Below are 25,367 nucleotides of genomic sequence, written 5' to 3'. Positions count from 1 at the left end.
CATTTGGAACGACAGAGGATGCCTTCTAAAACTAAAACAGTTGAAAGTATGTGGATTTGGAAACTAAACTCTCATACCACATCAATAGATGTAGATCAACTGATATGGCAAACACAGATATAATAACAATACAAGAGAAGATACAAGAGTAGGAACCATCTTAAGAATTGTGCATCTAATTTCGCTTCTAAACACGATATATAAGATTATGAGGGGTTTTCTGAAAGTATCCATAAATATACTTTCATTACTAAGCCATCAAAATCAGTCAAACTTCGTCCCAAGAAGATGTATTAGTGACAGTATTAAGCTAACAATCAAATACAAATGTCGGTTACTCGGAGTTTCAAAGATATGTTTCAACACTTGCAGAGACAAAGCTCTCAATTACGCTTAGCTTTTTGTTATTGGGAGATTTCAATCTTCAAATTGATAAACCCCATTATTCTGATGCCCAGCACTTCAATGTTCTGTAAAGCAGTTTCAATTGACAACAACGTGAACATGAACCCACGCAAAGAAATGGACACTCCTTGGAGGATGATCATCAGATGTGGTGTATCAGCTGTTAGATATGTGAGTGTAGTCAACCACACGTTATCTGACCATTGTGCGGTGTCTTGTGATGTAAACTTTGAGAGAGCCGGCTGAACCAAGAAACGCATCAAATACCGAAAAACTAAAAAGATTAACAAAGAAGTGTTCCAAGAAGACAGTATATCACAGATACAAAACACGAATGTCCAGGTTGATATCTTGATACAGCACTTTCCGATGTTCTCAACAACCATGCTCCTATTCAGATACGAATCATCACCATCCGTCCTGATTCAAGCTCGAACACGGAAGAGATTCGTGTAGGTGAGAAACTGTGGCACAAATCACAGTTAGAGGCTCATCCTCAGCTGTACAAAGCGACCACAACGTTAGGTTGGTTACAGTAAGTGTTGGGAATTGAAACAGTTTTTTTTGTATTTCAAGGCTGTTGTACCAAGTTTGAATTACCGGGTTTGGGTTTGTGCCAGACTTTTCACCAAGTTTCTATTTCTCGGTTTTGGTTTGTGCTGTTTAGGATTTTGGCCACTACTTTGGAAACCACGTTTTGTTTGGAAGTTGATAGCTGCGGTTATCGACAAACTTTGACTTTTGTGGGGATTTGAGGCACCAACATTTTCCTATACCAGTGAATGTGCCATTCTCAGTCATTTAGTCAAAGTCAACTTTGTAAACCAGTGAACATTATCACAGTCAGTTTGTACAGTCAAGACAGTCGGTCAACCACCATATGTTGTCAATGTTGAATCGGTCAGCAAAACTGTTTGAATGATGATTTGGAGTAATGTGAAAATTGTGACATTTATCCTTCTGTCTGCGTAAGTTGGAATTGTGAAATGGTTCGAAACACGTGTTTAACAGCTGCGGTTGATGAATTAATGACTGCGTACCGAAATATTGCCTTAAATTTCATTCCCTACAGTAAGGGTATCAAGTCTCGATTGATAAACTGCAGCAACAACTAAAGGACCCTTTTCAAGGAAGTCAGCAACATCTTACACAAGGCAACAGATGTTATTCTGCCAGAGTACACCAATTAAATAAAGAGTCAAAACCCTTTCCATACCCAATAGAAATCTCTGCAAAAAGCAGAGTCGATAGTGTGATACCGACTATATTATAAGCATGTGTTTCGGAATCAACAGGTGTTCGCGAACAGGTGGCATCCATCACAAACACATACAAAGGCAAGTCAATTGTTCATCTGAAAGAACATGGACACATAGGGTACAAGCCAAAATAGGGAATTGCATCGAACATCATTTTTGTCACTGATGCGGCAAATTTGGAAATGTCCTCCACATTTCCACCATAAAACCTCTTGAAAGCTTTACTGAGGCCTTGGATGTTGTAACCTTGATCACACAACTTCTGAGCAGGATCCGTGTGATGCTGTTTGAAGTCTTGGTTGAATGAGCACATGAAGGCAAGTTGACTTTTCGAAAGTTGAAATGTAAAAAGTGAAATGTAAACATCAAAGGCTGGTGCCACTGGGATATTGCTGAGGTTGAAGGGCAGGTTGACTTTTCGAAAGTTGGAGTAATCCCTCTTGTCATACAGTCTTGTGGAGAGTGTTTTGTCACTCTGTTTCTGCATGGATCTAAATATGACACGGATGAGACAGTCAACACGGTATCTCCTATATTTCTAGTTCCGATGGGTTTAATCAGTAGAAGACAATGTGTTATTGATTGTCATTGAACGATATCAGATCACCGATATACCTGAAGCTTTAAGCTTAAGTTCTTCGCCAAATTACCTTGCTTTGACTTTGTCAATCCGCGCGGAAATTCTGATTCATATGCATAAAGAAACAGATACGCAAGAACGGGAGCAGAATTGTTGCCCACAGAGATGCCTACTTCTTGCCTGAATGTCTTACCCCAAATGGTACGTAGATGCTATCAATTTGAATCCCCACCATAGGAGAATGCTTCCAACCAAATATGCAAGTATTATCCCGTATGAAGCATCCCAACATCACTGCTACATCGTCTTCAGATCTTTCAAAATACATTCAAACACTCGCTATGACTCACAAGTGTTTGGAAAAAGACTTCGCACCAAAATATCTCTCAACGCTCCTCAACTGCCACGTCCCATCACAATCTCTGAGATGACAAAACAAACACCTCACAGTTAACATCAGAACAAAACTTGGTGACCGCTCCTTTCGATGTGCAGGACTTGTACCCTGGAACAAACTCCACATCTCAATAACGTCAGCACCATCTCTTCAGGCCTTTGCAGACATTGCATGAGTATGATACGTATGTTCATGTAAAGCGCCTGTGAATAGCCTCTCTGGAACTCAATGCTGTTAATTATGATGGCGGCTAGCTCACCAGGTTCACGGCGCAAATATAATTTTAGTCCTTGGAGCTGGTCACGGATGTTTTGTTCCGTCAAATATGCATACATTGGCATGGCTTTGACCCGATGCTGCTTCAACAATTTACCATTTACTCCCGGTATTTCTGGTCACCCAGCTGCTTTTGCACAGTCAAGAAATGTGGTCTTGAGTTGGTGCTTCCACGATATTATTGTTTATAGATTATAATACAAATTGCAAATGGGGTGATACTGGCATAGGGCCATCAGGGCCCTTACTCCCTTTTCACGTAGCCCTGACACAGAATCGGACTTCTCCCAGGAAGTGCTGCCTAGTCGAACCCACCCAGTACTTTTCGGAGGTATCAGATGTTTGGTGAAACCTACGAGCACGGGAATGGTGCAGAGAAACCTAGAAACAAAATCGCGGTGAACGCGGATTCAAACCCACGATCATAGGTTTCTGGCATGCCCAAAGGACACAACTCTGCACAGCAATTTGAACCCCTTTGACGACTGGGACACCCCTACCTCGTTATTACAGATTAAAGAAATATATGGAGCACAGAGGGTTTGGGTGATCCTGGCACAGTCTGGATGGTAAGACTCATCATCAGCTCAGGGCCCTTGCCCCCTCTACACGCAGCCAAGACAGCGAATGGGACCCACCCAGTACGTTTCGGAGAATATGAAGACTCCCCTATGAGGACTCTCCAACACTGCAGCCTTCTGCATTAACCAGATTGTCAGAAGGCTGGTACTCCTGGCATCAAACCCGGCTATTTTTCCAATGTCAGTCAACAGATTGGGGATACCAAACCCAAGGTGTGGCAGTTACATATTTTAGATATTTCTTGTATTTTACATCATAAGTATAATTCATGTACATAATTAAATGCAGTTGTAGTCTTTCAGTCACAGCACTTGTATTTCAATATATGTGTGTTCAGACACGAAAACACGGAATGTGGATTCGTAATTATTATTGGGTTTAACAACCATATAAGTATCCTACATTAATTAAAACATGTATAAACATTAAACTAAAGGAGTGATTGCTGTCGATATTGTATATATCTCTTCAATTCGTCCATACTCTTGTCATCCTGTGTCTCACATTTATAAAGTAATGTTGTTGGTTTGTTTGTTGTTTAACGCCGCACTCAGCAATATTCCAGCTATATGACGGCGGTCTGTAAATAATTGAGTCTGGACCAGACAATCCAGTGATTGACATCATGAGCATCGATCCAGGCAATTGGGATCGATGACATGCATCAACCAAGTCAGCGAGCCTGACCACCCGATCCCGTTAGTCGCCTTTTACGACAAGCATAGTCGCCTCTTACGGCAAGCATGGGTTGCTGAAGACCTATTCTACCTAATGTTGAACCAGTATGCATGTCTCTGGCCTCGATATTACATGTATATGTTCAAAACGCCAACTCGTCTAAAGCGCCGCGATTCGCTGTGCAGAGTTGCGTCCCTTGGGCATTCTAGAAAACTATGATTGTGGGTTCGAATCCCGGTTCGCCCCGATTATGTTTCTAGGTTTGTCAGCACCATACCCGTGCTCGTGGGTTTCACCGAAGTGGTAAACGTCAAACCTGCATCACTTCGGGCTTTCCTCCCACATTAAGCTCACACGCCGCGATATAACTGGAATACTGTTAAAAGCGGCGTTAAAACTAACTCATTTACTCACTGTAATTATTAATCTCTCCTCACTAATGCACATTTATGTTGCAATGCCAGAATATATTTATTCACTACATCATGATGTTGATTTTTTTTTTGATTTTTTTTTTTAAAGAAATTCCCCTTTTTATTCGTCTTAGCAGGTGCAGCATTTATATATAGATGTCATGTCAATACAATTGTGGTACACGGTTTTCAAAAACTGCACATCTTTCCATGATGTTTAATCTAAGTGTAACTTCATAGCTGGGATGTCCATCACGCACATGGCCGTGGTTCAATCAGTGATACACACACCAGAGGAACATCCACAACGTATACCCTCCTCTCGACGACAGAGCCGTTGGTGGGTTACATCCTCCAGTCTGTTAGCTACGCAAGGGAGTGGAGTTTGAAGGGGAATTACCACGTCCCACCCATATGACAAACAGTGAGTGAGTATGGTTTTACGCCGCTTTTAGCAATATTCCAGCAACATCTCGGCGGGGGACACTAGAAATGGGCTTCACACATTGTACCCATGTCGGGAATCGAACCCGGGTGTCGAACGAACGCTTTAACCACTAGGCTACCCGACCGCCCCCATGACAAACAGCCGTAGGCCAACTTCCTTCACTGTTCAAAGATAATGTATCTATTGGATTCAAATACACAGTACTGATTACATCGGGCATTGTGGTTCAACAGTTGCACTCACAACGAACCACGCAACTATTCAGCATTCAGACTACACAAACATCGTTCTGTTCATGGCGATATATTTAAACACAAAAAGCAACTTTCACAGTGTTCGTGTATGTGTGGATGTGAATGTTTTGTTATCGTTAACGGTCTGGTTGTTTTCATTATCTTTTATAGATGTCCAACAGTTTGACAGAGAAAGGGAAGTTGAGAAATGGCTGCTGTTGGACTCAGAGTAAGGGTGGCACTGTATTTTGACAAAGATGGCGTGTGGCTTTAAACAACATTAACTCACACATTCACCTTACACGAAAATCACATTGGGGCCACGGGTCGACAGCGACAGGTTGTTTATTTGAGTCTCACCTCACAAAAATATTTACATAAATACGTATAAAAGGACATAAAAGTGAGCCACCCGTTAAGGGTTACGAGAGACTTAAAATGTATCACAGTATGTACAGCATAGATATATTGGTGTAAAAGGGGTATGAAAATATACTACCCGTAACTAGCCATATAAAATATTTTTTCTTCGTTGGAGAAATTAAAAAGCAGGTTTTGGCTGTAAAATATACATATATTTAAAAAGTACAATAAGTTTATCAGTATTGCATAACTCTAGAAAGTTGAGCGAACAGAGCAATTGCTGTAACGCCCATATGAACATTAACTCACGTATTCTACATATAAAAAATCACATTGGGGCCACGGGTCGACAGCGAATAGAGCTATTACTCCAACCACTACTTCCGTAACGCCCATATGAGGATAAAAGATAACAGCTTGAGTTGATTAAGCACAATGCAAACAACATTGCTTTCATCAACTCGTCACGTTGGGGTAGTGTATAGTGACATTAAAACCTGATAGTCGTGTAGAGCAGTTATATTTACTTTCCATAAATGAAATAAATACATTTTATCAAACTATTTTCCGTTGAAAGGTTTATTGTGCAAATATAACAACGAGTATGTTGAACGACCCCACTAAACCTAACACTACATTGTGCTCAGCTATATTGATAGCATGAACATCAGTTCGTGTTTGTTTCTCGCTCCTCCATATAAAAACAAGTGTACATTAAAACTCGTCTCATTTAGTTTGAAAAATGCACAAAAAAATGAAAGGACAATAGTGAAAACACTGATGCATGATAATGTGAACAGCATATTAATATTACTTTAATGCTTATCATCCAATATGTGTCTTCTAATAGGAGACATACACAGTAAGATGTCTTTGCACATCCAAAGGTTGATATTTCTTGACTGCAGTTCCGATTGACTGCAGGCTAGTGATTGGTTAATTAGGCTACTTTAATCAACTTTAATCTGATTAGCTGATATCTTACGATACTCTTTTGTGGGATAGGCGTCGACGTAAAAAAACATGGACGTTACTAAAAACCTATTTGTTTATCTCAACGCTGTATTTTGATTGATACATTTTATCATTTTACCTTTTGGAGGAGTAAGTACCTACTCCGAAACGTTGTGTCCTTATAATAAAGAAGTTGACACGCTTTCAATACAACACGCGTTAGAAAGCTGTCCATTTGTTCGATTCCTTCATTATATTATAACCTTATTCTCTTTGAATGTGTGTTTGTGTGCATTTGTGTGTGTTTGTGTGTGTTTGTGTGTGCATTTGTGTGTGTATGTGTGTGTGTTTGTGTTTGTGTTTGTGTGTGTGTTTGTGTATGTATGTGTGTCTATGTGTATGTGTGTATATATGTGTGTTGATGTTTTTTATGTGTATGTGATTATGTGTTTGTGTGTGTGTTTGTTTGTTTATTGTTTAACGACGCACTAAGCAATATCCCATACTAATTCAACAACACGAGTTAGAAAGCTGTCCATCCACCATTAACCAGTGTGTTATATCCCTATTTTCTTTGGTGAGGTGAGGTGAAATTGGGTTTAACGTCGCGTCCAAGATTATTGCACTTATATAGCGACGTGCATGCACGTGTGTGTGTGTGTGTGTTTGTGTGGCTGCTTGTACTAGAACGGACTTATGCCGATTTATAGTGCTAGCCCACTGAGATACCATGCCGCAGTTTAACATGAATACCCCACTCAGACACAGTATACTGACTCCGAGCCTACCAGTCCTTGTTTTAGCCCCTTAATGCCGAGCGCCAGACGGGGTAACAACAAGTACCATCTTTTAACGTCTTTTGGTATGACGCGGCCGGGGATCGAACCCCGGATCTTCCGCTCTCCGGGCGGACGCTCTACCACTAGACCACGGAGACGGTCTATTTTCTTTGGATGTGTGTTTGTGTGAGTATGTGTTAGTGTGTGTATGCATGTGTGTGTATGCATGTGTGTGTGCGTGCGTGTGTGTGTGTGTGTGTGTGTGTTTATTGTTTAACGATGCACTCACACAATATTCCATACTAATGTTGTGGAGGATGAATACCATTTAATATTGATTTGTTCTAAATACAATACGTTACGAGATAGATATATTCCAAACAAAGTTGTAATTCATCTGACACTGTATATAACTAATTCGTAAATGTCTACACCTAATGAAAAGATTATTTAAAACCTTGCTATGTACATGTATCATGCCAACAATCTAAGGATATAACCAAACTATATTCTGTATTTCTTAAATGTGTTCTGTACATTACGCTTCTGCTGTGCGCAGTTGGACCAGTTGTATCCTCACGAAATAAACAACGAATATAGTCGCGTCTGACAACAGGGGGTACGTGGCAATCCATCAATCAACTCTGACACACCAAGGATCATAATCGAAGCACATCTAAAATCCGAACTTACGATTAGCGGATCCTGTACAGTTTTAGTTGGTTCGTTCCCCACTCAGCAATATTCCAGCTAAATGACGGCGGTCTGTACATACTGGACTCTGGACCAGACGATCTAGTGGTTGATATCATGAGCACCGATCCACGCAATAGGGATCGATGACATGCATCAACCAAGTCAGCGAGCCTGACCACCCGATCCCGTTAGTCGCCTCTTACGACAATTGTCCTTTAGCTTTAGCATCATTGACCACAAGAAACGAAATGGCATGCTAATACATGAATGGTTTGCACAGGACGATAAATATGGCTGTCAATGTTAACTCATTTCATCTCACATTCATAAGCTGATACTGTAATGTTCATTGCTGATGCGACCAGTAAAACCAATCGGGGGAAATGAGAAAATCTCCACCTTGTTCCCAGGCCTGCCACGTCCTGTCGTGATCATGAGAACGTCTGTTTTACACGGGAGTGTAGGATCAAAGTACAGGATCACCACCGAGTGAAGGGCAAGTTGTGCTTGTCTATGCGTGGCTCATGGTACGCGGCGAGTTCACGTAAATAGGGCCTGTACTTTGTATGACACAGTAGCTGTTGTCAGCTTCACCTTCTGATTCTGAAAACAAGTGTTAAGGCTACATTGTCTTTACAAGAGTGAGTGTGCGAGTGAGTTTGGTTTTACGCCACAATATTCCAGCAATATTACGGCGGGGGACACCAGAAATGGGCTTCATACATTGTACCCGTGTCGGGAATCGAACCGGGTCTTCGGCGTGACGAGCTAACGCTTTAACCACTAGGCTACCCGACCGCCCCGTCTTTACAAGAGCATGAATGAGTGAGTGAGTGAGAAATACTTTGAACAGTATTTAAATTGACAAAGCAGAGATAATTTATGGATAATAACTTCTTTATTTACTGTAAAAGCAACTTTCCGTTATAGATCCTTATACCGTTGTCAGGCAAGGCTGAATAAGATAGATTTTTGGAGATTTTACGAGCGCTTCAACCTCTGGCTATTTCGCACTCGGTAGGCTGAATAACGAGCATGGTACAGAATATATACAGTAGGTTGAGGATTAACGGTAACAGCAATTGCTTACATCAGAGAGACTAACATGAGTAGGTTAAACAATGACAACAGAAGGATGATACTGAAACACCATGGTGGAAAGAGAACACGTGAAGAGGAAGCCAGTAATACAGGACGCCAATCGAACAGGATTAACTGCACGTAGGTGGGATGATTATTGCTTAATGAGTGAGGTGAGGTGAGGTGAAATTGGGTTTAACGTTGCGTCTAAGATTATTGCACTTATATAGCCACGTGCATGTACGTGTGTGTGTGGCTGCTTGTACTAGTCAGGACTGATGCCGATTTATAGTGCTAGCACACTGAGATACCATGCCGCAGTTTAACATGAATACCCCACTCAGAAACAGTATACTGACTGCGAGCCGACCAGTCCTTGTTTTAGCCCCTTAATGCCGAGCTCCAGACAGGGTAACAACAAGTACCATCTTTTAACGTCTTTTGGTATGACGCGGCCGGGGATCGAACCCCGGACCTTCCGCTCTCCGGGCGGACGCTCTACCACTAGACCACGGAGGCGGTCTTTAATGAGTTCTGATGTATGCAATCGTTGCTGCTGATAATCTTCAACTTACTATATATATATGTACCATGCTCATTATTATTATTATTATTTTTTTATTTTTTTTTATTTTATTTTTTTATTAGAATGGTGTTTATTACATTTATTGTAGAGACACTCACAGAGTTTGAAGTATGATGAAATGAAAGCTAAGTGCCACTGACGTGAAACTGATTGTGCATTATTCATCCTTGCTTGACAACGGTATAAGGGTGGTTCTACTTCTAAGCTAGGCCTATCAAACTATTCAGTATTTCAGTTGCTTCACGGCGTGTCAGCTTTATGTTTTGGGGGCGGTCGGGTAGCCTAGTGGTTAAAGCGTTCGCTCGTCACGCCGAAGACCCGGGTTCGATTCACGACATGGGTTCAATGTGTGAAGCCCATTTCTGGTGTTCCCCGCCGTGATATTGCTTGAATATTGCTAAAAGCGGCGTAAAACCATACTCACTCACTCACTTTATGTTTTGGCGGAAAGTCTGATATTGTGAGCCGTCGGGATTCGACGACATGTTGTTTGTTTGTTGTTTAACGCCACACACAGCAAAATTCCAGCTATATGACGCGGAACGTAAATAATCGAATGTGGACCAAAGAATCCAGTGACTGAAATCATGAATATGCACGAGATACCTAATTGGGACACGATGACAAGCATCAACCTGAGCACCCGATTCCGTCCGTCGTCTCTTCCGACAAGCATGGTTTCCTGAAGACCAATTCTAACCGGATCTTCACGGGGTCATGGATGCGTGACTCATACACTTTTTATGGACAGCAACCTCTTTTATTCTTTGTCATGAAACGTCTCTGAAACGTCGTGACAAAGAATATGAGAAGTTGCTATCCATGAAAGAAACTGCCTTTCAAAGTGAGTAAGTTGGGTTTAACGCCGCTTTTAACAGTATTCCAGTAATATCGCGGCGTGTCAGCTTAATGTGGGAGGAAAGCCCGAAGTGATCCAGGTCTCAGTCGTTTACCCCTTCGGTGAAACCCACGAGCACGGGTATGGTGCTGACAAACCTAGAAACATAATCGGGGCGAGCCGGGATTCGAACCCACAATCATAGGTTTCTGGCGAGCCCAAGGGACGCAACTCTGCACAGCGAATCGCGGCGCCTTAGACGACTGGGCCACTCGTGCCCCCTGCCTATCAAAGACATAGAGGGGTTAGATGACATGCAGATAACCACGTCACTGACGTCCAACCTACGTCGCCTCTTGCGACAAGCATAGGTAACGGGGAATCCCCATCGAGGTGATATGCACACCGTCGGGAAGTATGGTGACACACATTCAGCCAAGGCACCAGTAAATGATCGAGTCTAGACCAGGCAAACCATTGGTCAGTAAAGGGACCACATGTCCTGTTTTCAGCGTCACGTTAATCTGCTTGTGTGATGACTCACCTCTATCCGGGATCTCATACAGATGACCTTTTTTCACAACAAAGCAATTTTTGAATGGAAGCTTGAATTTCGTACCTGAAATAAACAATAAACTAAATAAATGTCATTTGTTTAACTTGGATTGAAGAATGTTTCTTTCCGGTTCAAGGAAGGGTGAATACTGAGAACAATACTATGTTTAAAAAGTGAATATTGAATCAACGTATGAATGAAATGAATGAACGAACGAACGAACGAACGAACGAACGGAAGAACGAATGAAAGAACGAACGAACGAACGGAAGAACGAACGAAGTTCCTCCAGAATTTACATCCAAAGAATTACAGAAACTCTGATGTTCTCAATGCAAATGCATGATGGTGGTATTACATTAATAAAAATAGGTACTTAGGTACAAGGTATATTAATTATATTCATCATCAACTCTGTACACAAGTGACAACTATTGCGATACAACAGATGTAAATTGGGGTTAATCTAATACATATTTTTTTCAAATTTAAGATATATTCACGAAATATTAATGGTGTGTTTTGCCATGTACACTGATTCAAAATCCGGATTGTATCCCTGATCCATGAAATAGTGTAAGTATACCATTCTCTTCCAGAAGTTCAATTTCAACATCCAGTTTGTCAATGAGAGTGGAGAAGAATAAATTTTGATTATTCATAAAACATTCCCAGTGTAAAACTACATGTCTCTCATAATTAAATGAATGTCTGCCACGTGTAGAACGTAAGTGTCGAGAAGCTATCTTAAGGTAGTATTGGATGCAATACATAAGATGAGGATCAGTTAGTGCCAGTTTCCAGGCAATGAACAGTTTTAGTAGTAACAAGTGAAAGAAGCGCTCGTAAAATAACAATTGTCTTTCCCCGGGTCTAATTGTGATAGTTTCCTGGTAAGTCGATGTGACTTATAGGTGATTGCAAACCAGTTGTTTATAACATGACCCAGAAGTGCTTGATATTTGTTGTATGGTTACTGCATCAATGGAGAGACAATGTTGTTTCTACAGCCCTACAGCCGGTAATACGATTAGAGTTACATCCCTTTAGTTAATAGTTGTGGTTGCTTGCAACACTTGGGCGGACTACATCATTCGAGAAGTTTCGAGAGGTGACAGTTTCTGGATAGCTGGCGGTTCCTATATAAGAGCCTGACGAGAGAGATTCGATGCCTTTTTTGACCTGACTAGCGTCTTATTTACTTGCTTCGTAAGGACGGAATACTTATCTGAAGACGCTGACTGCCTGCCACAAAACAACAATACAGTAAACTACGGTTATAACGAACGCGCTTATAACGAACACGCTTATAACGAACTGACGGATATAACGAACTTACTTTTTTGGTCCCGACTATTTGCTGTAGTTATGCTGTATATATGCTTATAACGAACTACGGTTATAACGAACTAAAATTAGTAGTCACTTTGAGTTCGTTATAACCGTACTTTACTGCATTTGTCGTGCCGTAGCCTTGCGACCATCTACTCTTCACAGTACTACAATTTCAGGTAATGGCAGTGTTCGCATCTATGTTGTGCACGGGCTTGAGCTCATTTGACTTTCGTGGGATATAATATGATTCTGACACACATCACTTCTACCACACATATGAACATAGAAACGTTGAGAACACAAAACCTGCGAAGCATCTATGAAGTACCGGGTCGGGAAACTATCTTAAGAAAGTATTGGATTCAATAGCAAATATGAGGATAGGATGATGCTAGTTTACAGTCACTGAACAGTTTTAGTGGCAACAGGAGAAAGGAGCGCTCGTAAAACATCTATGAAGAATGGACGGCGGCAAATGTTTCTTTTGACAGTAACAGCACTCACCTCCCATCCTGAGCAGGACGCTGTACAGGATGAGGGTCAGGATGAGGGTGGCTACAGATACAAGAGCCAGGATGTACCCAGGGATGCAGTTCTCACCAGGATCTGAAACTGAGAGTCAGAGTGTTTCATTATTTCTTTGCGACCGCCTCCGTGGTCTAGTGGTAGAGCGTCCGCCCGGAGAGCGGAAGGTCCGGGGTTCGATCCCCGACCGCGTCATACCAAAAGACGTTAAATGACTTGTTGTTACCCTGTCTGGCGCTCGGCATTAAGGGACTAAAACAAGGACTGGTCGGCCCGGAGTCAGTATACTGTTTCTGAGTGGGGTATTCATGTTAAACTGCGGCATGGTATCTCAGTGAGCTAGCCCTATAAATCGGCATCAGTCCGGACTAGTACAAGCAGCCACACAAACACACACGTACACCACGTCGCTATATAAGTGCAATAATCTTGGACGCGACGTTAAACCCCATTTCACCTCACCTCACCATTCTTTCTTGCTATTCAAAGGGCGGTCGGGTAGCCTAGTGGTTCAAGCGTTCGCTCGTCACGCCAAAGACCCGGGTTCGATTCCCGACATGGGTACAATGTGTGAAGCCCATTTCTGGTGTCCCCCGCTGTGATATTGCTGGAACATTGCTAAAAGCGGCGTAAAACCATACTCACTTTGCTGTTCAACGCCGCACGTCTGACATAACATACTTGATATCCACAGGTATTCATTCTCCTGAGAGAAGGACATACTTGATATCCACAGGTATTCATTCTCCTGAGAGAAGGACATACTTGATATCCACAGGTATTCATTCTCCTGAGAGAAGGATCATGTTTTGGGGGTTTTTATTGATGTACTGTGCATTTGTTTGCTTGTTTTCGCAACTCTAAGTCTGTCATCGTTATTAGTAATGTTTTTTAAGTGGCGTAAGACGCAACGTACGTACAATACGAAGGCCATAAAGAGAAAACGGCAAAGCTGCTCAATTGTGGGGTTGTGTGTCACTGCGTAATTGAAATACTCATCACGAAATGCCTGTAGCATTAATAACAAGCATGAAAAACGTATCTCCCCGCCAATGATACAACCACTGAGAACAACACTAAACCTTCTTGATCACAAATTCCACCTGGGTGAGTGAGTGAGTGAGTGAGTGAGGGAGTTGGGTTTAACGCCGCTTTTAACAGTATTCCAGTTATATCACGGCGTGTCGGCTTAATGTGGGAGGAAAGCCCGAAGTGATGCAGGTCTCAGACGTTTACCTCTCCGGTGAAACCCACGAGCACGGGTATGGTGCTGACAAACCTAGAAACATAATCGGGGCGAGCCGGGATTCGAACCCACAATCATAGGTTTCTAGCGTGCCCAATTCCACCTGGGACTTGTTCTAGAGAGACAATGACACTGCATTGAAGAATCAGAGGCTAATATGCTGCCAGTCGACCACGAGCATATAACGGGATACAGAAGATTCAAGGACCTGCAAATCATGGAGACAGGTAAATATAAACTTTCATGAATTCCTAACGGTAAACGACACCAGTTTATGATCAGACTGATTATTGCCCAGTATAATCAAGATAACGTTATATTGAATGGTCTTTTGGGTTTTGCTCCAGGAACAAATCCTACCCACATTTGAACCTTTGTGCAATTTACTATCATGGAATCCGGAAAGGAAATTGTTTCCGTGGTAGTAAAAGGCACCAATACGCTGCTTGACTGATATATGTGCAGAGGTTGATCAAGAAATATTAAACGATCTTTGAGTTATTCTGCGGAACGAAATATATATATGGCACAAACATGACGGGCGAACAGCACCGACTCCACTATACAACCTCCAGCTATGCTGTGAGAGATGGAAATGGATCCAGTTTGTGAACTGGTTCTACACATGAGTGAGTGAGTGAGTTGGGTTTAATGCCGCTTTTAACAGTATTCCAGTTATATCACGGCGTGTCAGTTTAATGTGGGAGGAAAGCCCGAAGTGATGCAGGTCTCAGACGTTTACCACTTCGGTGAAACCCACGAGCAGGGGTATGGTGCTGACAAACCTAGAAACATAATCGGGGCGAACCGGGATTCGAACCCACAATCCTAGGTTTCTGGCGTGCCAAAGGGACGCAACTCTGCAGTGCAAATCGCGGCGCCTTAGACGACTGGGCCACCCGTGCCCCGGTTCTACACATTAGACGTATTTCAAAGAAATCGCATTATTTCTTAAACTGAAGAAGTATTTTGTTTACCTGTTCACTGGCGGACAAGGCACAACAAGTTTTTCAGAATAGTTACTTACGGATCTGCATTACATCTGTGGAAGGTGCGACTGACGGGGTTGAGTCCTGTCTAGCTAGAACCACAGAAATAAACAACTACAAGTCACGTGCAACATGTGAAGATATGTCAATCAAATTAATATCCGATATTTTGTGATACGACACCTCTCTGCGTGAAGGTCATACGACATCTCAAGATGAGGAGGAGGCATCGGGTGAACTTTCTATTCAACCAATCAGCGTCGAGGCTTGTAATTTTTCGGTGCGAATAAGCAAAGAATTCAGACAAGCATTTTTTTCTGTATCTCGAACTAAAATGATAGGTGAGGTGAGGTGAAATGAGGTTTAACGTCGCGTCCAAGATTATTGCACTTATATAGCGACGTGCATGTACGTGTATGTGTTTGTGTGGCTGCTTGTACTAGTCCGGACTGATGCCGATTTATAGTGCTAGCTCTCTGAGATACCGTGCTGCAGTTTAACATGAATACCCCACTCAGACACAGTATACTGACTCCGAGCCGACCAGTCCTTGTTTGAGCCCCTTATTATCGAGCGCCAGACAGGGTAACAACAAGTACCATCTTTTAATGTCTTTTGGTATGACGCGGTCGGGGATCGAACCCCGGTCCTTCCGCTCTCCGGGCGAACGCTCTACCACTAGACCACGGAGGCGGTCCGAACTAAAATGATAAGTATAGAATGTACATATAAGGCAGCAGCTTAATATTGTCCTGGATATTTCAAACATACTGGCGTGTCAGGACGCGATGCCATCTACACCAAAGAGGGAGTGACATCTAAGGAATATTTATGTTCTATGTTGGTTTTCTTTTATGCAAATGCAGTTGGTAGAGAAATGAAACCGAATCGTTTGAGAAAGCTGACATCTGATTGGATTAGATTGGGAGGTCAGAGTTCACCTGACGCGACCTCCTATGGTTGTTTTCTCACATCTTTACGCAGAGAGGTATGGTGTCTACCCACGGTGATTTTACACCGCTTTTAGCAATATTCTAGCAACATCACGGCACCAGAAATAGGCTTCACACATTGTACCCATGTGGGAAATCGAACCCGGGTGACGAGCGAACGCTTTCACCACTAGGCTACCCCACCAGCCCCTTCACACAGAGAGGTATGGTGTTTGTTTGTTATTGTTTAACGCCGCACTCAGCAATATTCCAGCTATATGAGCGGTCTGTACATACTTGAGTCTGGACCAGAGAATCCAGTGATTGACATCATAAGTATCAACTGGGATAAGATGACATGCATCAACTCCGTCAGCGAGCCTGACCACCCGGTCCTCTTAGTAGCCTCTTTCGACAAGCACAGTCGCCTTTTACGGCAAGAATGGGGTGCTGAAGACCTATTCTACCCCGGATCTTCACGGGTTAGAGGTAGGGTGTCTTCACACAGACAGGTATGGCGTCGGTGTAGAAGATCTGATTTTACTTAGATGCAGGCTGTGTACTTTGTGTCTAAATGTACAAAGGCCCTTCTTTAACTTGTCATGCTGCATTCATACGAAATTTTGAACAACACGACAAAGAAGACATTGCATCCGTCTTATAAAGGTGTTCTTCCAGAGGAGTGAGTGAGTGAGTATGGTTTTACGCCGCTTTTAGCAATATTCCAGCAATATCACGGCGGGGAACACCAGAAATCGGCTTCACACATTGTACCCATGTCGGGAATCGAACCCGGGTCTTCCATGTGACGAGCGAACGCTTTAACCATCAGGCTACCCAACCGTCCTCTTCCAGAGGATTGGATTGCATTCGGACCACGTCAAAGATGGTGAGAAAAGTACTAAACGGAGTTGAGACGTTTGTTTTCCAGTATGTTTTTTGTATGACGAAGGCGTATAAATATTCGAGTTTGGAGCAAACAATCCGGTGACCAAGTCACAAACCGAGCCTAACCACCAAATCCACTTACTCGCCTTGTACGACAAACATAGCTTCCTGGGGATCAGACCGCCTCCGTGGTCTAGAGGTAGAGCGTCCGCCCGGAGAGCGGGAGGTCCGGGGTTCGATCCCCGGCCGCGTCATACCAAAAGACATTAAAAGATGGTACTTGTTGTTACCCTGTCTGGCGCTCGGCATCAAAGGGCTAAAACAAGGACTGGTCGGCTCGGAGTCAGTATACTGTGTCTGAGTGGGGTATTCATGTTAAACTGCGGCAGGGTATCTCAGTGTGCTAGCACTATAAATCGGCATCAGTCCGGACTAGTACAAGCAGCCACACAAACACACACACGTACATGCACGTCGCTATATAAGTGCAATAATCTTGGACGCGACGTTAAACCCAAGTTCACCTCACCTCACCTTCTGGGGATCAGCTCTAATATTGCAACCCCGCGGGGTTTAGTGTTCATTTTCACAGAAAATATATACTGCTGATCGTTGTTAAATCGCACATTACTCACCAACAACATTCACCACAATGCTCGCTTTGAACTCCCGAGAGGAACTAGACATACATATGACCTCGGTCCCGTTATCTTCGGCTTTCAAGGTCAGGGACAAAAAGCTTGTTCTGTTGCACGTGCGTAAGGCATCCACTAACCGCCCAGTTTTCACGTTCCCACGGAAATCTTTTCCAAGTGGATGGTCCCAGTTCCAGGAAAAGAATTGTCCTCTTGGAGACCCGTTCGCGGAACATCCAAAGATGATTAGGTCTCCATCTTCATATAGTGGTTTTGAAGGCATAATTGTCAATAATGGTGGACCACGTGTTACTGAAATCAAATTTTAACAATCTGTAGACCTGCATATTCTGTTTATGAATTTATTATGGACCATTATTAAAAAAATCCGATTTTGTCTCACATATTTCACCAGCATTCGGGGGCACGGGTGGCCCAGTCGTCTAAGGCGCCGTGATTCGCTGTGCAGAGTTACGTCCCTTGGGAACACCAGAAACCTATGATTGTGGGTTCGAATCCCAGTTCGCCCCGATTATGTTTCTAGGTTTGTCAGCACCATACCCGTGCTCGTGGGTTTCACCGAAGTGGTAAATGTCTGAGACCTGCATCACTTCGGGCTTTCCTCCCACTTTAAGCTGACACGCCGCGATATAACTGGAATACTGTTAAAAGCGGCGTTAAACCCAACTCACTCACTCACTCGCTATTGTGCCTTCTGTCACCTGGAAGTATATTCTTTTTAACTTATAAGTGAAGATATCTTTGTTCATCTTTCCCAAGCAAGCTTTTATACACAAGAACAACATTAACTGGAAGTTATTAGAGAGTCACTGCCTACCCTCACGAAGCCATCTTACAAAAGCTTTGGGGGACATGGGAGGCCCAGTCGTCTGAGTCGTTGCAATTCGCCGTGCAGAGGTGCGTTTCTTGGGCGCGCCACTATATCTTATGATTGTGGGTTAAAATCCCAATTTGCCCCGATTATATTTCTAAGTTTGTCATCAAAGTGGTATGTGTCTAAGAGCTGCATCACTTCGGGATTGGGGGCGGTCGGGTAGCCTAGTGGTTAAAGCGTTTCGCTCGTCATGCCAAAGACCTGGGTTCGATTCCCGACATGGGTACAATGTGTGAAGCCCATTTCTGGTGTCCCCTGCCGTGATATTGCTGGAATATTGCTAAAAGCGGCGTAAAACCATACTCACTCACTCACTTCGGGATTGCAACCTACATTAGGCTGACATGTCGTGATATAACTGGGATACTAACGGAAGCTTCGTTTAACCCAACCCAATCACTCACTCCTCCAACATGAAGCTGACACGCCGTTATATTACTGGAACACTGGCCAAAGCAGCGTTATATATAGCTAACCATATCTCACTAGCTAACTAAACGATCAGTTTAAGTCCTTGATGCGCATAAACGGTAGCCTTGTCGAACTAAATGCTCATGTTCATCATATGGAGTTCAGCTTCCCCGACAGGTGGGTGACAACGTGTCAGCTTAATGTAGGAAGATAGCCCACGTGACACGAATACAGTAAACTACGGTTATAACGAACACGCTTATAACGAACTGACGGATATAACGAACTTACTTTTTGGTCCCGACTACTTGCTGTAGTCATGCTGTATATGTACTTATAACGAACTACGGTTATAACGAACTAAAATTAGTAGTCCCTTTGTGTTCGTTATAACCGTAGTTTACTCTATTTGATTTGAACACACGATCATCGGACACTGTCATGTCTATGGGTGGCAAATATACAGTGGAAACATTGTCCTATAAGTGGCCTTTCCCCGATGAGAACCATTCACATCACGCCTATTCATATACAGTAAACTACGGTTATAACGAACACGCTTATAACGAACTGACGGATATAACGAACTTACTTTTTTGGTCCCGACTATTTGCTGTAGTCATGCTGTATATATGCTTATAACGAACTACGGTTATAACGAATTTAAATTAGTAGTCCCTTTGAATTCGTTATAACCGTACTTTACTGTAATATTGTTTAAGCCATTCAATCTTACATTTCACAGTCGTTAGAGTCGGCCACATGGGCTTGGTGGTCACATTTGTTCACACACCAATTTTTAGTAAAGTCAGATCTAGTTCTCTCTGCCACTGAACAAAGGTCTGAGGACATCCCATTGCAGGTCACGTCAGAACGACCTTTCGCGAATTTTGACCGACCAATGAAATGACCGACAAGAAGTCAACATTAGCCAATCAGAAAGTATGCTTTAATTGAGCTATTCGTATAGTTGTTGGTTGGTTGGTTGTTTAACGCCGGACTCAGCAATATTCCAGCTATATGACGGCGGTCTGTAAATAATCGAGTCTGGACCAGACAATCCAGTGATTGATATCATGAGCATCGATCCAGGCAATTGGGATTGATGACATGCATCAACCAAGTCAGCGAGCCTGACCACCCGATCCCGTTAGTCGCCTTTTACGACAAGCATACTCACCTTTTACGGCAAGCATGGGCTGCTGAAGACCTATTCTACCCCGGAATCTATTCGTATAGTTTCAAACTGGCAACTTCAATTCCAGACAACACTTTGCATTCACAAGATTAATACAGAACAAAAGACCAATTTAATAGGTGCCAAGATTGCATAGCAATACTTTCCACGGGCTATGCAAAGAGTCCCTTTCGTTCAAATGTTTATCCGATTGAATCGAGAGAACATTTGTTCGGAATACCCCGCTTTTACCTATTCGAGGTTGCATGATTAGAATACACATTCCGACTGCCACTTTCCTGATCTGGTAAGCGACACATTGATTGGCTTGTTGACCCGAAAGGGGATGTCCTCAGACCTTTGTTTAGCGGAGGCGAGAACTGTGATCTGATTTTAATGAAGTTAGTTCATTTGGCTGTAATCCTGCTCAATGTGGCGTTAAACAAGAAAAAACGTCATCTCACCATTTTGTCTCACGAATCCCACCCTTCTCCTGCTCGACATGCAACTAGAATTCGTGACATTCACGCGACAGAAGTAGTTTGTGACGTCAGAACATCCAGGGTCTTGTATTATGACCTCAAATTTCGATGGGAAGAAGCCGACGACCTCGATGCCTTCGACCTTTTTCGTAACAGTGTCACTTCCATCAAGCGTTGCCATGGTTACCAGACCCGATGACGTCAACTTTTGAATAAACATGATGGGGTTTCTGTCAAGAAGGAGTCGCAGTATGGATGAGCCGAAGCACGTGACGCTAAGGTTGGAGGTCTTTCCTATCGTGATGGCCCTTGGGATAAACTCTAATCTTGTGATACAGTCTGAAGAATAAAGGAACAAATAAGTACTTGCCTTTTTCAATGATGTTATTCAGTTTTCTAGACATACTTGAATCAATCATTTGATATTCTGGAGCTAAATTGTCCCAGAAAATGTTGGACAAAAGATAATTATGCTTCAAACTGTTGAAAATCAATTGCCATCCACACGATGCAAGGTGTGTGTTTTATAAACAAATATTTAGACTAAACATTCATCTCGTTTTGCAAGCTGCAGCTGAAACAATAGGCAATCGCCATACAAAATCCAAGATCACCCACACCCACACCTACCCACCCCCATCCCCCATCCCCCAACCCCCCACCCCACCCAGAATAGCAAATGGTCTGTCCCTTAGCAATAGGAAGCACAATATATTTTTAGATTGGTATTGAAAATCATTTCAGTTGCATCACCCTTGGGCAGTCCGGGCTAGTATATCAATCACTGGATTGTCTGGTCCAGACTCGATTATTTACAGAACAGTTTGTTGGTTGGTTGGTTGATTGTTTAAGGCCGCACTCAGCAATAGTCCAGCTATATGAACAAAGGTCTGAGGACATCCCATTGCAGGTCACGTCAGAAATGACTGACAAGGAGTTAACAAAGTATGCCTTAACTGAGCTATTCGTATAGTTGTTGGTTGGTTGGTTGTTTAACGCCGCACTCAGCAATATTCCAGCTATATGACGGCTGTCTGTAAATAATCGAGTCTGGACCAGACAATCCAGTGATAAATATCATGAGAATCGATCCACGCAATTGGGATTGATGACATGCATCAATCAAGTCAGCGAGCCTGACCCCGATCCCGTTAGTCGCCTTTTACGACAAGCATAGTCACCTTTTACGGCAAGCATGGGTTGCTGAAGACCTATTTTTCCCCGGAATCATCACGGGTCTTTTACAGAACAGAACAACAAAACAAACAAATAAACCTGCTTGGCAAAGATGATTGTTGAAAAAGCGACTATCGGGAACGGGGATTGGGTGGTTAGACACAGTGATTTGGTTGCATGTCATCGTATTACAACTGCGTGGATAGATACTCATGATATCAATCACTGGATTGTCTGGTCCAGACTCGATAATATACTGACCACCATCACATAGCTGGAATATTGCTGAGTGCGACGTAAACAACAAGCCATATAAACCCAGCGCTACCTGCGTGTTTGTACAACGCATGTTTCTCGTCAACATCCAAGAACCTGCTGAATCAATAATTTATTTGTTGGTTTGTTTTTGTGTTGGTTTGTTTGACGCAGCGTTCGGCAATATTACAGCCATGACGGGGGCGGGGTTGTAAATGGTTGAATCTGGACCAAACAATCAAACGACCCATGCCGTGCGACGTAGCGAATGAAGTCTCCGAAGGAGTTCTAACATTGGACGAGTGATAGCTCTGATTAAAACCACGTTTACGTTCCTTGTACATGCAAGGGTCTTATGATGATGGAAAGTGGAGGTGGGGTCGCCTAGAGATTGAAGTGTTTTCTTGTCACACGGACCACGGACCTTGTCGGACGGACGCCTTGTCCACATGGCCAAAGCAAGCTGACAAGGTAAGCATGTCATCTGTGGTATGACTCCACGCCCTGCTACATACTCCCCCGTCAACAGAAAGCACGTCCCGGGCCGCATAGGAGGGCACTGAGGCTTATTTTGCTCAAATTTAATAATTATGAACGTGCTCAGCACCACGTTGGGCGCCAGTGTAGCGGCCATAAAATTTCCGAGTACCGTGATGGGATTCGAACCACGGACCTTCTGATCAGAGGTCGGACGCCTTGTCCACATGACCAAAGAGGTTAACCCCGTCAGCAAGCTGACAAGGTTGAGGATGTCATCTGTGGGATGACTCCACGCCCTGCTACACTAAGGGTCGGGTTTCTGAAGTCCCCGCCGTGATCTTACTGGAATATTGCTAAAACCGACATAATAAGGATAATGATGTTCTGGAGACATATTCTGCCTCGGGGGTAAAAATGGAAAGTTGGAGAGTGATAAACTGATGAACCGACTTCCTGACCTCTTTGACAACCCCATGACCTCTAGACTCCAAGGTTTCTATGAGTAACTAACAGCAGAGGCGATTTCCGTCGCCGGAAGGAGGACGCGCGAGTGACGAGGCATCATTGTATGAAGAATCCCTGCGCTGTATATGAAGTGTTATCATAATATATACTGATTATGTATCAGACACACAATGGCGGATACATCTTTTTGTAATATATGCATTATTGGATTATCATTAGTCGTGTGATTGTGTTTGATAAGAATCCCTACATGTACACTAAAGTGTTGTAACACGTTCTGTTGATAATTTTAGTTTTCCTGATTTACTACAAAATTCCCGATTTATAAATATTATGTGGGGGTGAGGTTGGGGACAGGGAGTTGAAGGTGGCGCTATGTACCGTGTGAAAGTAAAGGCAAGGGCAGTTCTGATATACAGTAAACTACGGTTATAACGAACACGTTTATAACGAATTGACGGATATAACGAACTTACTTTTTTGTCCCGACTATTTACTGTAGTTATGCTGTATATATGCTTATAACGAACCACGGCTACAACGAACTACAATTAGTGGTACCTTTGAGTTCGGTATAACCGTAGTTTACTGTATATCAGGAAGTGGTGTAAAACGTTATTCTATACGAAGACGACTTTCTTTCCCAACAACTGCTCTATAAATAATGATACAAAAATTTGACTTATATTATTTTAGTCTATTCAATTTTCCAGACATCTTAACACAAATTAGAGTATTACTGTCGGCTGCGGTTGCAATCTTGACATGCTTGATGGCGAATAACCGCCAACAGGTCTGTCTGTCTGTATGTGTTTGTATCTGTTGATTTTGATGCGGCGCTTAGTAAAATATTCCAGTTTATGTTACAGAGGCCTGAGACTAATCCACATCGGGACAATGCGCGAAACCCATTTCTCGTGTCCCATGCTGTAATATTGGTAGAATTGTGCTGTGTAAAACCTTCAACACACACTCCCTCACTGGCGAACTATAGCCACATGCAGATAAAACTCTGAGGTGAGGGGAGGTGGAATGGGGTTTAAAGGCGCGTCTAAGATTATTGCACTTATATAGCGACGTGCATGTACGTGTGTGTGTTTGTGTGGCTGCTTGTACTAGTCCGGACTGATGCCGATTTATAGTGCTAGCTCACTGAGATACCATGCCGCAGTTTAACGTGAATACCCTACTCAGACACAGTATACTGACTCCGAGCCGACCAGTCCTTGTTTTAGCCCCTTAATGCCGAGCGCCAGACAGGGTAACAACAAGTACCATAATTTAACGTCTTTTGGTATGACGCGACTGGGGATGGAACCCCGGACCTCCCGCTCTCCGGGCGGACGCTCTACCACTAGACCACGGAGGCGGAACACTGAAATGTGAAAATATTACATAGATGAACCAAACACTTACTCGTCTGCGAACTCGCTAGAACCGCAACTTCCAGCAGAATGAGCACATAGTAGAACACGCCAGATCCCATGGTTCAGTGTCGGGACAACTTCTCTGGTCAGGGTGTGTAGTCAGTATTATACCATGTCGACTGCACAAAGCAACACAACAATATAAATCCTCGTACTGGGCTCCGATGTCTCTATTCCGAGCCCCGATAGAGGATGATAAATGTTAACGGGATTGACTTCCGTCGAGAAAGGCCTCATCAACTGGTATCGTCACGAGTGTCAGTTTCCTCAAATGGAGATTAGTGACGTTCGACTGAGATGTCATTTCGACATGTCCTTTAGATGCCATATTTGCTGCTTATTTTGTTTGTTTGTTTGTTTGTTTGTTTGTTTGTTTGTTTGTTTGTGTGTTTGTTTAACGCCGCACTAAGCAATATTCCAGCTGTACGACGGAGGTCTGTAAATAATCGAATTTGGACCACACAATCCTGTGATTGACATCATAAGCATTGATCTACGTATTTAGGAAACGGTGACATGAATCATCCGAGTCAGCGAACTTGACCACCCGATCCCGTGAGGTACCTGTTACGACAACTGTTGATAAGCACGTTGGTGTTTCTTAATTCACTCATTTCAATAAAACGCCAGAAACTGCTATCCTAGAGGTGTAGGTACAAAAAAACTAACGGTGTCACAGTGTCACGAATCTAAATTTCTCGTTATTTCTGTTATTTTCTCGAAATTTAGATTTGTTCTCTTTGTTTTGAGATTACTCTCGTTGCTTCGATTATTTTCTCGTTATTTCGTCATTACATCACTGTCTGATAGTCTGTGTTATATCACTGTATGATGGTCTGTGTTATATCACTGTATGATGGTCTGTGTTATATCACTGTAAGATGGTCTGTGTTATATCACTGAATGATGGTCTGTGTTATATCACT

General features: G+C 42.9%; 1 protein-coding gene across 1 annotated transcript; it reads right to left on the bottom strand.

Annotated features, from left to right (window-relative positions):
• Positions 1–5,812: 5,812 nt before the first annotated feature.
• On the bottom strand, positions 5,813–24,518 carry LOC139457466 (uncharacterized). The gene is made up of 7 exons (XM_071238854.1): positions 24,431–24,518; positions 20,621–20,977; positions 17,674–17,985; positions 15,257–15,310; positions 12,963–13,070; positions 11,112–11,186; positions 5,813–8,666 (listed from the first exon to the last, which is right to left on the bottom strand). The coding sequence occupies exons 1-7, from the start codon at positions 24,498–24,500 to the stop codon at positions 8,575–8,577; spliced, it is 1,068 nt and encodes a 355-aa protein (XP_071094955.1). The 5' UTR covers positions 24,501–24,518; the 3' UTR covers positions 5,813–8,574.
• Positions 24,519–25,367: the final 849 nt, after the last annotated feature.

This window comes from Haliotis cracherodii, unplaced genomic scaffold (genome assembly GCF_022045235.1).
Source record: "Haliotis cracherodii isolate W230 unplaced genomic scaffold, xgHalCrac1.p SCAF_12, whole genome shotgun sequence".
NCBI classification, from domain to species: domain Eukaryota; kingdom Metazoa; phylum Mollusca; class Gastropoda; order Lepetellida; family Haliotidae; genus Haliotis; species Haliotis cracherodii.
The sequence above is the reverse complement of the archived record's forward strand: the minus strand, read 5'-3'. Positions and strand labels throughout refer to the sequence as shown.

Coding starts and splice junctions, on each gene's coding strand:
- LOC139457466 (XM_071238854.1), bottom strand. CDS start 24,500: ATGGGATCTGGCGTGTTCTACTATGTGCTCATTCTGCTGGAAGTTGCG. Junction 20,978..24,430: donor TCTAGCGAGTTCGCAGACGA/GTAAGTGTTTGG, acceptor TTTATTCTTCAG/ACTGTATCACAAGATTAGAG. Junction 13,071..15,256: donor CACAGATGTAATGCAGATCC/GTAAGTAACTAT, acceptor TCTGACTCTCAG/TTTCAGATCCTGGTGAGAAC.